At 29.8% G+C, this 16,642-nt stretch overlaps 2 protein-coding genes across 2 annotated transcripts in view; one reads left to right on the top strand and one right to left on the bottom strand.

Moving 5' to 3' along the window:
• The window catches only part of LOC107438776 (C-Maf-inducing protein), a 135,804-nt gene extending 127,336 nt beyond the window's left edge, over window positions 1-8,468 (bottom strand). The window contains exon 1 of the mRNA XM_043047724.2: window positions 7,515-8,468. Coding sequence (XP_042903658.1) covers window positions 7,515-8,045 — 531 coding nt within the window. The 5' untranslated portion in view covers window positions 8,046-8,468. The remainder of the gene's footprint in view (window positions 1-7,514) is intronic.
• A 65-nt stretch (window positions 8,469-8,533) lies between these two features.
• Window positions 8,534-16,642, top strand: part of LOC107453846 (N-acetylglucosamine-1-phosphodiester alpha-N-acetylglucosaminidase) — a gene marked incomplete in the record, with an annotated part of 18,010 nt that continues 9,901 nt past the window's right edge. The window contains 6 exon segments of the mRNA XM_043047728.2: window positions 8,534-8,857; window positions 10,012-10,391; window positions 11,743-11,836; window positions 12,863-12,996; window positions 14,451-14,559; window positions 15,425-15,553. Coding sequence (XP_042903662.2) covers window positions 8,772-8,857; window positions 10,012-10,391; window positions 11,743-11,836; window positions 12,863-12,996; window positions 14,451-14,559; window positions 15,425-15,553 — 932 coding nt within the window.

Below are 16,642 nucleotides of genomic sequence, written 5' to 3'. Positions count from 1 at the left end.
ATCCAAACCTTATTGCGTTTACACAATAACTAAACCCATGGTGTAATCAACTAAATCAGATGAAAACAGAAGAAAAAAAACATAGCGACCCGTGTTTACTTAAAGACAAACATTCTAAGGGTCTGGGGTTACCTTAAATATGCTGATTAATTACTACAGAGGCGTGGTGGCTCAGGGATAGAAAGCTTGCCTTCCAATGAGGTGAACCGGGTTCGAATCCCAGCGATGACTGGTCGATTCGAATTCCGCACCCGGCTTCCACTGACTACAGTGTTGGCGTAAAATATCCTCAGTGGTAGACAGGTCATGGGTTAGAGTCTCCTTGTCATCAGGCTAATCGTGGCAAGATGTTCTGTTTTCCTCCCTGTGTAACGCAAATGCGCGTAAGTTCCATAAAAAAAAGAGTCTTCTACGAAGGAAAATTTTCCCCAATACTTGATCCAGGAGTTCCCTTGTCTTCTGAATTGGGTTCAAAATTACAAAGCTACTGAGTTGAACATTAGTAGTCGTAAATCCGAAATTGGGTCGGCAGCTCAACAGCAGTTAAAATTAATTTCTGCAAAAGATATTTTAAGTTACGAAATCAGACACAAAAACGTACTCTTTCTTTGAATAAACCTTTTTTATTCAACAGATTCGGATTTTCAATTCCTAAAATATAGGGGGTTGCAGAGCAATCTGGGAAATATGGACCCGATAGTTCGGTCAGGAGAGCGATTCGAAGTTTGGACCTCTCTTAGTTAAATGTTACTTTATGGCGTATTTTGTTATATCTCGAGAATTTTTTAAGCGATAATTCAGAAAATTTGCACATAATTATAAAATACGTTTTTCCAAAGCTAATGCATTGCAAAAAATAAATTTTACCAAATATTTATTATCTTTTATTATTTTATTAAACAATTGCCGAAAAAAAATTTGAATTGTAAGGTCGAAAAAAAGTTGAAGAGACTCTCATTCTTTATTCAATGATTATATCCTGTTTCTTTTTGCTAAAATAGGGAAGGATTATTTCATTTATTTATCTTTCCTTTCATAATATGAGAGTAAATATTTCGAAGTTCCAATTTTCTACGCTAGCATTCTCTTTAGCATTTGTTTTTAAATTTAAAAAACAATAAGACATTGATACCATTAAAAAATTTTAAAAATCGAACATCTGATTAATAAAATTTTAAATATTTAACTAATGGTAAGCTAATTCCATACTTCAATTGAAAAATTTAACTTCTAATTAAATTACAAATTGTATTATAGGGAAAAGGTGCTTAAAGTAGTTAAGCCTGAGATAAATCTCTTTTCTCAATTACAGTATTAAAGTGCAGACCTCTATAATTAGTAAACAGAAACCTTAAGTATATAAAGGATTAAAGAAAAACATTTTTGAGAATGCTTCTTCGTTAGTTTCCTTTTTCTGTTATTTTTAAGTAAGACATTTAAATAGTATCGAAATAAATTGTTTAAAACAATTAGAGTTAAATAGTTATTTCAAATATAATTGTACAACATCTTAATTAACTATATCTTTCCAGGAACAAAAACACTTTTTAAAAACTTTGTTTTAGAATTTATCATTCGAGATGTTGTCTTATAAATTAAACGAACCACTTTAATTTTAAAAGAAAATAATACGACCTTTTTCAAACTTTTTACACAAATTATAAATGTACATCTATTATCTGATTTGCAAAAATAATAAAAATTACTTTAACGAGAAAAATTTCAAGAAAACTTTCGCAAATTTTAAAAAAGTGAGTTTAAAAATTAATTTTAAAAGTGAACGGATTTTTTCCCTTTTGCTTTACGGCATAGTGTCATGTTTTCTTTCTTCTTAACAATAATAAAAATTAATTTAAATCACAGAAACAACTAAGTTTTTCTAATCAAGTATCACACATAATTCCAAAATTTAGAAACAAAGGAAGAATTTACATGAATAAATTTAATTACATAGACCATAGACTTCAAACTATACACATGAGGATAAGGGTACAAACACAGGGGAGGCATCAGTTCACTTAATTTTCATTGTCAAGCGAGTTTTAATTGAACCGTGAGTCTATTTTTTTCGATTGTTAAATCCAAAAACAAAAATCTTGGTTAAGAAAAACAAATAATAGTGTAGAACAATTTAAAAAAAATTAAGATTCCGAAAGTTTGCGGGCCTGAATTAGGCCTCTTATATGCAGGGCCAACAGGACGGGGTCTCGGGCTCATAATTTCTAAGAAACCTCAAAAATTATTTTAAAAAATCAACAAAATTATCTTTTTAAATATGAACTTTTTAAATTTGAAAAAAAAATATTTAAAAAATATCATGTTTGTTTCACATTTTTTAACATAGCGATACTATCAAACTCGAGAAAAATTTTACCAATCAGATTCGAAAACACAGCAACAGTTTTGAATCTGATTGGCGCAATTTTTACGTGATTCCGAAAAAGAACATTTTTCTCCGTTTTTTTTTTCCCTCACAGTGAGGGTGTACTTATCAATAAGTTGGTTTCGAAATATATTTTAAGGACGGGCAACGAAACTCTAGTAGTCTTGATTTGTCATATTTGTCTAGGGCTCATATTTGCCTGGTTACTGTAATTTATGTTATAATGTGCATGATTTTTAAGGAAGCAGAAAAAAATATGAATAATATTTTTAAAAAATTTGGACTCAATCAAATATATATATAAAAACACTCATAAGAGCAATCCCTTATAATAACCTTTATATCAAACAAGCAATCCTTTATAATAACCAAATAATTTTATAATTTATTTTTTGAAAGAAAAAAAAACAGTTGACATCATCGAAAAAGTGAAGATTCAGAACTCATTAAAATGTCAAGATACTCATAAAGTACATGAAGTTATTCTTCTTCAATAATAATCCTCATATCTTTTATCTCTACAGAGGGTAATTTGGTGAGGAAATGAGCCGTACTTCCCACACCCCAACCCCAAAGGCCGATCTGGGTCCTCGGTTGTAACAGTTTACGTGATAACGATGAACAATCAAAATCACCGGTAAGGTTACATCCATGATATTTGACAAAAAGAATAAGGCAATGTCATTGTTTACGGTTTATGATGCTCCCAGCAGCTGCCTAAAAAACATCTAAAAACGATTTTTATCGCTGTTATAGTTTTTGAAAAGTTAAGAGCGTTTTAACCAACTTAAATTTTGTAAATATTTTTCTTAAAAAAAACTATCTGTATTGAACCAATCTCATTTTATGAAACTTTTCTAAAAACTTTCATTAAAAATACGTAGCAAAAAGGGCATTTTAAAACTGAAATTAAAAACAGTGGATATAGATTGATGCAGCACACATGGGCCTAACACACATTCACATGGGCCTAACAGTCTGCATGGGGCAACTATTTTTTCTTTTCTTTTTCTCATAACCATCGTTGAGCAGCCGACCCAATTTTTTTGGGGGCTTATGACTACTAATATTCAACTCCGTAGCCTTGTAATTTTGAACCCAATCCAGAAGACAAGGGAACTCCTGGATTGACTATTGGGAGAAATTTGCCTTCGTGTAGGACTTTTTGATGGAACTAACCCGCATTTGCGTTACATGGAGAGGAAGACCACGAGAACCTCCCATGGTTAGCCTGATGGCAAGGGGACTCTAACCCATGATCCGTCTACCACTGAGGATATTTTACGTCAGCACTGTGGTCGGGTTCAAGCCGGATGCGGAATTCGTATCGACCAGTTATCACCGGGATCGAACCCTGGTTCACCTCATTGGAAGGCGAATGCTCTATCCCCTGAGCCATCGCAGCTCTGGGGCACCTATTTATATTAATATCATTTATATTCATAAATCATTTTTCTTATTTTAAATTTTTTGTAGGGAAATTAAAAAGTTGCGATTTATAATAAGCCTTTAAATGATCTTAAAAATTAGGCACTCATCCTTTTCTGGAATTGTAAATAAATCTATTACCTACGGAACTACCTATATTAGTATATATTAGGTACTATTACCAATTACCACAATTGGGTGCCTGAGTAGAAGAAGACCGCTGAAATTAGCCGATAGTGTGTAAATAAAACGGAGTGTTAACGGTAGGTAACTATTAGGCTTGATTTATTATCACCCTGAATCAATTTTCGGATCAGATTTAATTGGGTACCCTTCACGTGACGTCACGCGTGGATGTCGAACCTGATTGACTTTTAAATCGTGGCATCAAATACCACGATCCTGCAGCCAATCAGGTTCGATACCCACACGTGACGTCGCTTGCACGTACCCAATCAATTAAGCATCACTGGCTTGCATAAATGGTAGTGATGTTTCTACGCCCCTTCGTAAACGGTTAAGCATTAAAAAAAATTTAATTTTTGGAACATCGTACTCGTCAAGGAAAAAGACAAAGCGGAATATATCTGAAACCGCAATATTACGTTGCTTATTACAAAAAGGTAAAAATTATGATTGTATGAGTAAAAGCGCACTCCCAAGTCCTACAAAAATTGATCAAAAACGCAATGGTTCAGTGGACATGCGTTCGCCTCCCAATGAGATGGCTGGTTGATGCGAATTCTGCTCTAGGTTCGGGCTGATGTAACGATATCCTCAGTGGTAGACGGAACACGAGTTGGAATCTCCTTACCGTCGAGCTAACCATGGGTGGTTTATGTGGTTTTCTTCTCCGTGTAACGCAAAAGCAAGTTCTATTAAAAAGTCCTCGGTGAAGGTTAGTTTATCCCAATGCTTGCTGATGGAGTTCCCTTGTCTTTTGGGTTGGGTTCAAAATTACAAGGCCAAGGAGTTTAACATTGATAGTCGTAAATTAAGAATTAGGTCAGCTGTTCTATACCAGTTACAAAAACCAAAAACCAATCCTTAAAGTAAATGCTCTTAAATTGGCAAATCTCTATTGAAAAGTGGCCTACGTAACCTCAAATGATCCCGAGAAATATGAAAGTAACCATTAGCAATAATAAATACGTAACACCGAATAGAAATTATTTATAAATGTGCCATTTTTCGTAAAATCTTTCAAAATCCATATTTCTGAAACAGATTTCATACCTAAACAAACGCTTTTAAAAGATTTAATATTGATTATAGAATCGATTTCGCGGGATATTCTAACCCGTGAATTATTTCTATAGATGAATTTATAATTCCGCGAGAAGATGATGAATTTATAATTCCGCTAGAAGATGAATTTATAATTCCGCGAATACTAAAATTCCATCTTCCTTTACTTTTTCACTTATGAACTTAATAAATGTTTAACTTATTTATATTTTAATATACACACTAATTTCTCAGATTTCAATAAGATGAAGTATGAAGGAAAAAAAATAAAATACAGAAAAGATAATTGGTACCATATGATTATAATCAAAATTCATAAGAGATTCTATGAATCTATATGCGAGTCAAAACCCAAAAATACGTCATACTGAAAAATAGTTACTACATTCAGCATAGAAAGCTTAAAAACTCGTGCAGTGAAGAATAAGGTAGAAAACTGGAAACAACAACTAAAGTGAAAGTCATCACAAACTTTTAACCTTACGTCATCAAAGTTGAATTCTGAAATGTAAAAATGATGAAAAACGCAATAGTCAGGTGACAGGTATTATTACGTATTTTCGGGATTTGTTTTTTCGTTTAAAAGTATTTCCATGTCACTGATAGCGTAACTGAGATTAATAGGTATGATTTAAATAATCTAGTTTGCAAACGCTAAGACATAAATCTCTGATTTTTTTTTCTCACTAGAATTACATTAATTTTGCTTAAATAAGAGTAAAATTAAATGCAATTAAAAGTAATTAAAAAACATTTATCGTTATTTTTGACTAAAATGGTATAATATAAAATCATAATAATTTTTATAATATACCAATTATGCTTAATGAGTTTCATTGGACTTTTAACAGAAAATAGAATTCGTTTTAATGTGATTTATAATTAAGAATTATTTTAATGTGATTTATATTAAGAATGGATTTAGAAGAGATCATACAAGAAGCACAGTCACAAGTTAAATATTAAAATATTTAATTTAAAATTTGACTTTTAAACTTTTATATTCGATTATTTACCTTTTGTAATATTTTGTTTTCAAGCTTTTTTAAAAAATTATTGGTTTAAACTTTCCGATAATAACAAGAAATTTTGTTCCAAATTCAAATAATTTCTATTTAATGTGAAAAGAGCAAAGCATAAGTTTAATTGTACATGTAAATGAGGTAATAAAACTCAGAAATTTTTATTTAAATGCGCCGAATTCCTCGGCAGTTATTGTTGTTTTTTTAATGATTATTTTTGGTAGTTTAATAAATATATCAAAATTTTAGCATTTAGGAAGAAAAAATTCTTTGCGCAAAATATACAAAAATTTATTTTGTTCTACAAATGACAAATTGATGTTAATTCTACCCTCACCTTGAATATCAGAACATTATACGAAAATATATTAATCATTTTCAATTATAATATACATATTTTTTTGAAACACTTTTTCCATTTGAGGTATTCTTCAGAAAAAGCCAGATCAAATCACTTTAAGGACAAGTACAAAACTACTCATTAAAATAAGTTGATTACAATTTATATCAGCAACTGTATTCTAATAAAAATCTGTGGTAAAAGTTTTAAAAAGTGCTTTGAAGTATTTTAACATAATTCTAATCATGCTTAGCCTCAGAAACTATTTTATTGAGAAATTCATGTGCATAAAAAAAATCTGTTATGAAAATAAAAATTTCATACACTTTTGCTCCTTAGTAAATAACAGAAATTTGATAAAATTTATGGAGAAAAAAAATTTAATCACAAAGAGTAAACACTTTAATTTAAACAATGCCAAGTATAAGAAATATTTTCATAGGTATGAGGATCATGAAATTATTATAGGATTATGAAATTATTATAAAATGTGAAGAAAAGATGAATTCATAACCTTACAATCCACTTCAGTTTTACAACAGCATGACACCACATGGTTTCATATTGATCTATAATTTAAACAGAAGTTGTTCGCTTAATTTATTTTTGTAAAAATATTATAAACTGAATTTGTAAGAAATCCAGTATTTTTTTTATACAGTTTACCACTTTTATAAAAAATTTTAGTGCTAGAAAAAAAAATACTGCCCTAACAGACAAAGCTTAGCAGATTTCGATCTACAAACAAGCCAGCAAGTCATTGCATCAATATGCAAAAATTGAAATAGAAATTTTTGAAAATTAAAAATTTTTCTAATAAAAACTTAATGCTAATTCCACTTCCATCACCCTGAAAATTAAAAAATTAGCTCTATCTTGTGAAATATCGGAAATAAAATAAACATTTTCACTTTAAAATAAATGCACATTTTTTGGGAGGGGCAATTCTTATTGCATTTGGGTTATGTAAGGTAGTATTAATATTTGGTTTAGAATCTACTAAAGATCTATTTCTAAATGTTGTCGTTCAGTAATTAAAAGTAAATTGAATTGAGATAAAAATTGTATACGAATATCGAATAAATCTACTCACCGTCTTCGAATTAATTTGAGTATGAGTTAAATATAGATGATGATTCTCCCATCTTCTTAAGAACTTGGAACTTAGAATCTTGTTTATCACAGTTCGAACATGGTTTATCCGGCACACTTGTATATCGCCTTCGTGTATTAATTTAAATTTAGGTCCCGACGGCCCGATCGGCGTGGACGACCTACCAGATATAGAAAAAAGTCCCAATATATCCGAGCACGTCATCCCATCAGTGGAATTTGCCGAAGAATAGGAGTCCGCAGAACTTTGCCTGGAATAAGATGAAGATGCGGAAGATGAGGATGAAGATTCTCCGGACTCAAAGGGTACAGTCCTGATGTCGTTCCGGACGATAACGCACCGTTTTTCGGTGGAAATAAAATTGTTCCGAAATCCTGGCAAAGTTGCATTTGATTTTGGTAAGATATCCGCAGCTAGTTTTTCGGAGGTATGCCCATTTCTTTCCGATCTTTTGACCAACCATTTAAATCCGGATAAAGGTCTGCTGGACATTTCACTGCTGTTTGCCATAATAAAACCTAAGTTTGAACACTTTGGCTTGTATTGAAATGAAAAAGAAATGTTTCTAATGAAAATCTCCAGCAAACGATCATTTTGCTAATTTGTTATTCATCACAAAAAAACGATTAGCGATTTAAATGCATTCGATAAACAAGTGGGTCCCCGAAAATCGTCCCGTTATTGATCCAAATGTAGCCGTCAAAACAAATTCAATTTTCCTCACAGCTTTTTGATTACATTCCAAATTCTATTCCCATTTCATCAATGGATAGAATTTTGCAGAAGAAATTAATAGAGGAAAGGAAAACTTTCACGCACTTCCACAATAGGAATTCTATTTAAAGCACATTTTTTTAAGAATATCGCAGGCTAAGCACAACCTTTCTCGTTCGGTACTCAGCTCGTAATCGTTTTCACCATACCCTCACGAGAACTGCGTTCTCCGCGCATCGATAACCACACAGACGGAAATGACAAAATACATACGTCACCGGAAGCGTGACTGCCTGCAAGACTAATGTTTACAAACGGATTTGTTGACTTTGTGGACTAGATGAGCAAATGGAAAATGTGACTGATAAACCGGGTGTTAATTAATATTCAACTTTAATAACGCCATTTTCATACAGCTTTTCTTGTTTTAAATGTTACTTTAAACTTAACAAATGAACTTCACGTAACATTTCTTACGTTATATTTTATTTTAATACTATTGTTTCTTTTTATGTTGAATCAATGTTGTATTTTCAATTTTCTGTTATTTTACAAATCATTTTGCTTCACAAAGTAGTATCTTATTCAACAGACGAAAATAAATATTCGTAAGTTTCTTTAATTTGTGGAATAAAAACTAATTAAACACCTCTTAATCAATGTTGATCTATATTTGTCTTAAAATTATTGTTAAATGCACTCCATATTTATTTCATCTAGTGCATGAATTGTTTCTCTTTTCATTGTATAGATACTGTTATTTAATTTTTCTTTTGTTTTACATATTAATTTACTTCTTAGAGTAACATCTAGTTCTACAGACGAAAATAAATATCCATAAGTTTCACTTATACTCCAGGGTGCGTAGCGTTTTTAAAAAGTGCTTAAAGGTGCTTATTTTCATTGGGTGTTTTTAAAAAATTCTTAATTTCCCTTTTTCAAAATGAGATTTTTCCCTTACCATGTTAATTTTCGCTATGAATTATGCAAAAAGACACAGTTCAAATTGTTCTATTCGAAATTTTCCCAATTAATTTACTTCTTAAAGTAACATCTAGTTCTATGGACGAAAATAAATATCAATAGGTTTCACTTATACTCCAGGGTGCGTAGTGTTTTTGAAAAGTACTTAAAGGTGCTTATTTTCGTATTTTAAAAGCCCTTAAAGGTGTTTTTTTCATCGGGTGTTCTTAAAAAGTGCTTAATTTTCCCTTTTTCAAAATGAGATTTTTCCCTTACTATGTTAATTTTCGCTACGATTTATGCAAAAAGACACAGTTCACATTGTTCTATTCAACGTTTTCACAATCGATTTAACCTCAATCATTTTCGGCGTATCGTCAGCCCCTAGCGTATGAAAACGCCATTCCTTTTACATGATTCTAAATTTCATTATTTTTGACAATTGTCTAAAACAATACCGAAAGGTTTTTTTTTGACATGATGGTTAAAACCAGGTAAAACCATCAATTGTCAAAAACTTTTCAACCCTGCCTGATTATGATATTTTTTTAAAGTGTTTAAAAATATTTTTTGATTGCTTGAAAAGTGCTTAAAAGGTACTTATTTTTTGTTGAATAATTTGACTAAACACCCTGATTAATTGTGAAAAACTTTCCAACCTTGCCTAATTATGATATTTTTTTAAAGTGCTTGAAAATATTTTTTGAACGCTTGAAAAGTGCTTATTTTTGGTTGAATAATTTGGCTATGCACCCTGTACTCTTATTGTTTGCTAAAAGTGTTTTTCTTTTTTTTTCAGAGATGAATCTCTAACTCCATATTTGAAAAAACATGGATCACAGTTAAATCATCGAGTCATTCGAGAATGTCATGAGCAGAAATATGGGAGTGCTCCCCACATTCTTCATTTTGCTGAAACATCCCTTGACACAACTGTTCCATTTGTGAAAGTTAAAAGGTTTGTAAAAACATTAAAGAGCTCTTACAGGTCCAGGACAATAAGGGGTCATTTTATTAAAATAACAAACCCATTGGAAACTTTGTCAGTATTGGAGCCAGATCAGCCTGGTGGTTGTGCATTAAATATACGTCAAACGGTAGCAGAAACTGCAAGGAAAAACAAGTGCTTTGTTGCTATTAATGCTGGTTATTTTGATACCAAAGAAGGTAAATGCTTAGGTAAGTTAGATTTTTATATATTTGCTCATAAATTAAAAAATAAATGCACTGAAAGAAAAAACTATTGTATAATTATTTTTATTATGATTAATTTGTAAAATTATTTATTATATAACCAGTATATATGAGTATAGGCTAGTTATGTGATTGATCAAATGGAAATAAGAATAAGGTTTTAGTAGCCTGGTTAAAGCAAAGCAGATTAGCTGCAATTTTCAGCTGTAGTTGTTTATATATGTCGCACTAGCGCTACACAATGGACTATTAGCGACGATCTAGGAAATATCCATAAGGACGATCCGAAGACACAACATCACTATTTTGATTCTCTTCAGAAGGGAAGGCTCTCCCACTTTGGTAGCCCAACAACTTGCATACGAAGTCAAGCAACAGCAGCCTGTAATTTTCAACTTTCCTTTCTCGTGCCGCAATTTTGAAAAAGAAAAAAAAAAGTCAAAATAAAATTGCCAATATGAAATATTATAGGTTCATAAATATGTAACCTTGAAAAGCAGAATGATACACGTGGTAGAACCAAAATAAATGGAATATCTTCAATCAGAATATCTTTGTTGATTGCTGGCAATTCTGAAATGTTTTGTTTATTTATTTATTTTTTGCTTGCTCAAATTATGTACTTTTTTCCTTAATTTCATATGCTGTTTAATTCGGTTATGCATTAATAATTTTATGTAAGGTGCAAATTAAAATTTTATTTGTTGATCAAGACTTACCTAGGTTTAATTAAAGAAATCATAAATCGTGTCTTTTTTTCCCTCTAAAATTTTAATGACTTAATTTGTCTCTCCGCCATTGAGCAGCCGAGCCAATCTTTCGGTTCCACAACTTTTAATGTCCAGCTCCCCGTAACTTTGTAATTTTGAATCTAATCCAGAACACGAGAACTTCTGAATCAAGGGTTGGGAGAAATTTGCTTTCATGGGGGACTTTTTTCGGTGGAACTGACCCGCATTTACGTTACAAGGAGAGGAAAACCACAAAACCTCCCACTGTTAACCTGATAGCAAGGGGATTCTAACCCATGAGCCATCTTCCACAGAGGATATTTAACGTCAGTACTGTGGTCATTGTCAGCCGGATGCGGAATTCTTATCAACTGGCCATGATTGGGATTTGAACCTGGTTCACCTCATTGGAAAGCGAACGCTCTATCCCCTGAGCCATCATGTCTCAGGAATGACTCAATGGTGAAAAAATATTATGCTATTAGCATAACCAACTCTACAATTTAAATTTTGCTACAATACAATTTTGAATTTTAAAAAAAAATATCTCATCTGTGTTTTCTTATTTTTATTTTAAATAATTTCTAATATTATTAATTTTACAGGAAATATTGTTAGTGATGGTCGTAAGGCTCACGATTCCAATGGCATCCAGAATGCTCACTTTGGGTTAACAGATGATGGGCAAATTTTTACTGGGTAAAAATTTTTTTAACTTAAAACATGCAATTTTTTGAGTATTTTTTATTAACAGCTTCAAAAGCTTTTGTTGAAAGCTGTGTTTTTGTTTTTGAGTTAAGCATCGTTCAAGTTGCAGAAAATAAATTACAGGTATTAAATGTTTTTGTTACTCTGTTTTAAATTAAATTGTAGCATTTTTTAATAATTTGTGTTGATCATATTGCATGTAATTATATATGTAATTATGTTATGTATGTGGACTGTATTCATAATATTGTTTGTGTTTCACAAATGAGATGCAAAAATTTTGTTTTATGTTTTTTTTTTTTTTTTACTTTTATTATCCACCATTTTACTGTCATTGTTTTAAAATGTAATCATTTTAACCTTTAAATATTATATTATTTTGGGAAGTTTGCATGAAAATTAAGGGATGTTTTACCCTTGAATAACATTAATAAATTCAATTTTATATTTTCTCTATGGACAGTATTCAATTTACATTTTGAAATTTTTCCTTAATTTTTAAGCATATAAACTTGAATTTATCCACACAAAAAAACTGTTTAATAGTGCTCAATTAATATTATTAAATCAGTCCTAAATTTTAATGATAAAATAATGAAACAAATTTCATCATAATTTAAATTTTGAATAGAAAATTTATTATTTATTTTGCTACATTATTATTGTCATCATTATTTTAATAATAGCTAATGCTCATTTTTCGTATAATACAGTAAATTAGCATTCTTTGATTACTTTTGTTGGCCAGATTCATATCAAAAATACTAACTTAAATGCTCATAAAATATATTATTGTATGTCATTTTGATCTTTATATAATTTTCTTAAAATTTATTCTAAATTATTAAATATATGTATTTTAAACCTCTGAAGAAACTGCTTTAGTGACTTATTAAAATACTGTTTAAAACTCTACGTTTGACAACAAAAGTTAACTAATAAATTTTTTACTCTTTATTTCAATTTTATTCATGGTGTTGAAATTTTATAACCTTAAAATATTGTTAAAAAATTTAGATACCTGTCACAAGAGTTGTATCATTCTGGAACTTTCAAACAACTTGTTGGAGGTGTAGTTTGGATTCTCCGAAATGGAACCGGATTTGTAAATGCAAGCAAATCTTTGGAATGTGAAGATACTGAAGAGACAGGTTGCCTAAGTTTTGAGTTTTATACATATTTGATATTTACCTTCAAAATTTATTTATGAAGCTGTTTCAGTCATTTATATTTACTGTTTTACTATCTAAAACTTACTTTAAACTACATTTGTTTTGTTTTTTTATCCTTTTGAATTAAAAATAATTCATTAATTATCAATGTTATAAATTAACAAATGCATTTTAAATTAACATGCACTTTATATTAACATACACCAAACATTTTATAATTTAATTATTTAAAAATAATTGCTAGCCTTAAGAATAAGTTTAATTATGAAAATATTTTTAAAATCTTAAACTTTTATTTATACAGTAGTCTTAACTTAATGTTATCACTTTGGGATGTAACGATTTTGATAATATTAACCGATTGATAATAGGAGACAAATCACAAAATTACATAAATGTATCAAATTAAGGCTGAGTTTTAAAATTAATTGAAAAGAAAAACTCGCCTTATGTATATTCAATTATTAAAACAATATTCAATTGTTATTGAAAACGTTCAATTTCAGTTCATGTCCCTCTAGGTTTTATTTTGCAGTCATATTCAATATTCCTTTTTTTGTAATGATGATTCCATAATAATTTTTACTAATCATTTATTGAGGAAAATAATAAAGAAAATCTATTTGCAAATAATATATATGGAGCAGAAGCTCCTGGAGACAAATTCACTACATAATTTTCAAAAGACAAGTGTGCACTTTTTTAACATGTAGCATATAAATATTTCTTTCATGTCATGTGATCTACAATACCCAGACTTCTTTGTTAGAATTGACGCTGTAAGATGTAATCATAAGACCGGATGACGATGTATTAAGATCTCAAAATATTTATTGAATTTAATGGGAATTCGGCTTCAAAAGCATTTTACTGCATAGTATAGATTCATTTTATAAATAAAGGTAGCGTTTCTATTTAATTTACAATAACATATACGCGAAGTGTTTAGTTTATTATGTGAAAGAGATTATTTAAAGTTCTCATCTGTTAGAAAGGCTAGTCTGCAACTAAAATATATTTCTTTTTGGATTTAGTTTTAAGATCTTTTTAATTTTACTTGACTATTTTACATGTTAAATATATACTAAAGCTGGTTTTGTGATTGTGGTACTTTATTGTTTTATTATACTCATTGCTTCCATCTTATTTTAATATAAATATAAAGTAAATTTATAGTTACTCATTGACAGTTTTATAAGAGAGGATTTAAAACCAGTGTAAGATGGCATTGCTCACAAGCATTTTCGCTTCAAAAGTATAGTTTTATTTGGTGTACATTTGCTTACTTTTTACACATCCTTTTTCTATATTTCATACAAATAGCGATTCTGGCTGTTACTTATCACCTACTACTTACAGCCATGCATTTTAAAAGTATTAAAGTGATATAATGTATAATATTTTTTATATTCATTATTTTTTTAAATTTTAAGGTCCTATGGAAAATTTTGTTAGCATATTTTCTGCTAGAACAGCTGTTGGGCACGATAAAGATGGAAATGTTGTATTTCTTCAAATTGATGGGAAATCCAACGTAGATGGGTAAGTTATATATGACACGACATATTTTTATTTGTTGTATACATATATGAATTTGCTGATGGGTCGGTTCCATGACACAGAGCTTTTGGAGCTAACTCCAAGATGTTCCGATGCTGCTGCTCTAAAACAGACGGAAACATTTTATCGGTTTTCATCTTAAGAGAAAAGTGGAGATATTCCTTACTTCTCTTTTTGTTATAAATAATGATTCAAATATTTGAAAAAAATAGCTTTTTATTTTAATACAAAATATTTGCTAATGCTGCACCGACAATGTTTCTTCTTTTTTTTGTCATTTTTATTAAAAATAAAAATTTATATAAAATATACATTTAAAAATGGAGAATTCAATTGGTGGATTTTAAATAGAAGGATCAAACCACACTCAATAGGAATGTTCCCTAAATTTTTAAAAATCGTGAATGATATTTTATTCTTTAAAATTTTAACTTTTTATTGCAGTTTGATTTTCTGATAGAAATATTTAAAATATTGATAAAAGAATTATTATTTCGTAGCAAATAATGACTTCACACCAAAAATCAACCATTAAAAGATAAACTTCTCGAAAGTTGAAGATATTTAGAATGAGCTCCAAAAGCTTCCTGTTGCTTATTCAATAGTATTTCTTTAGTAGTCAACTAATTGCATTTCATTTCGTGACAACGTGGTTCGTGGTTTTAAACTAAATTGTACATTCTTTTCCATATTAAATTTAAAATTTACATTGTGTTGTAGTAAATATTACGTAATATATTACATACTATGAATAAATGACTTCACTTCAAAATGCTTCACTTTAAGTTACGCATTTTTTTTTATTTCAAATTTGTTCATTAATTATTCTATATTTGTTTTTTTTTAGGGTAAATTTATATAACATGGAAGTACTTCTGAAAGAGTTTGGGGTAGTAAATGCCATAAATTTAGATGGAGGAGGTTCCTCAACTCTTGTTATAAATGGTACTACAGCAAACTACCCATATGATGAATGGTATTCCTTATTATAACTCTTTTGTAAGATTTAAACTAAATTAATACTGAATTAATTTTAGATGTGTTAAAACATACTCTGTCTTGATTTAAACTTCACAAAATTAAAATTTATGCATTTTTAAGATTCTATTATTTAAGTTTGTGTGAATGAAGTAAGAACAATTTCATTTACAGTCAGAACCTGACTATATAAAGCAGGGGCAGTTTTCCCCGGGCCTCCAAATTGAATATAAAGTTTATTTTATGTTTCCTTCTTCATCGAACTTTTTTTAAACGAAATATCAGTGCTGTGTAAAATTCGTCTATATTAGCTTCTTTATTAATCTATCATATGAACATTAAAATTCTATATTTCATAAATTCATGGTTTTTTAGGGTGGAATTCAGCTATATTTTTGCAATTACGATGGACAAATTTGGCCAATGAAAATCTTGCATTTTTACATATCGCAAGAGGCGATATGTTTACAATACAAAAATATGGGCTTCTGATTGGCTTAATTGAGTTACAGTAATTGCAAAAATTTAACTAAATATAACCCTTATCTCAGCAAGGATGTTAATTTTTTGAAGCTAGATGACAAATTTATCTATCAGAAAAGTGCATTTCAAAAACTGCCTTCTCGTGATAGACATAGAATTGTCAGAAAATCAATAAAATGGACAGAACGATATTTTATCGGACGATTGGAGGTGGGGGGGTATAGCTGATAGCTATTTTAGATTCTAGTCAATTTTCTTATTATATATCTATAATGAGGTGAAAAATATAAATGCCTCCATAAAGTTCGATTCTTCATTACTGAAGTAGTGAATCATTCATCTCATTAAATATTTAAGTTAAAACTTGTACAGTACAGAACCCGTTATCCGGAAATCAGAAAACCGGAACAAAATTCAATACATTTTCCCGCCATTTTTTTTAAAAAATGTTTTTTTCCTCATAAGATTTTTTGATTTTTCTTTCATTTTTGAAAGATGTTTACACTACCATCATTTTGGAAATAATCATTAGTGTATTACTTCATAGTTTTTTCTTCTTTTTAAGATTATTTCCAAATAATTTTTTTAAATTGGTTTAACAATA

This window comes from Parasteatoda tepidariorum, chromosome 4 (assembly GCF_043381705.1).
Source record: "Parasteatoda tepidariorum isolate YZ-2023 chromosome 4, CAS_Ptep_4.0, whole genome shotgun sequence".
NCBI classification, from domain to species: domain Eukaryota; kingdom Metazoa; phylum Arthropoda; class Arachnida; order Araneae; family Theridiidae; genus Parasteatoda; species Parasteatoda tepidariorum.
This window is presented reverse-complemented; position numbering and strand designations above follow the sequence as displayed.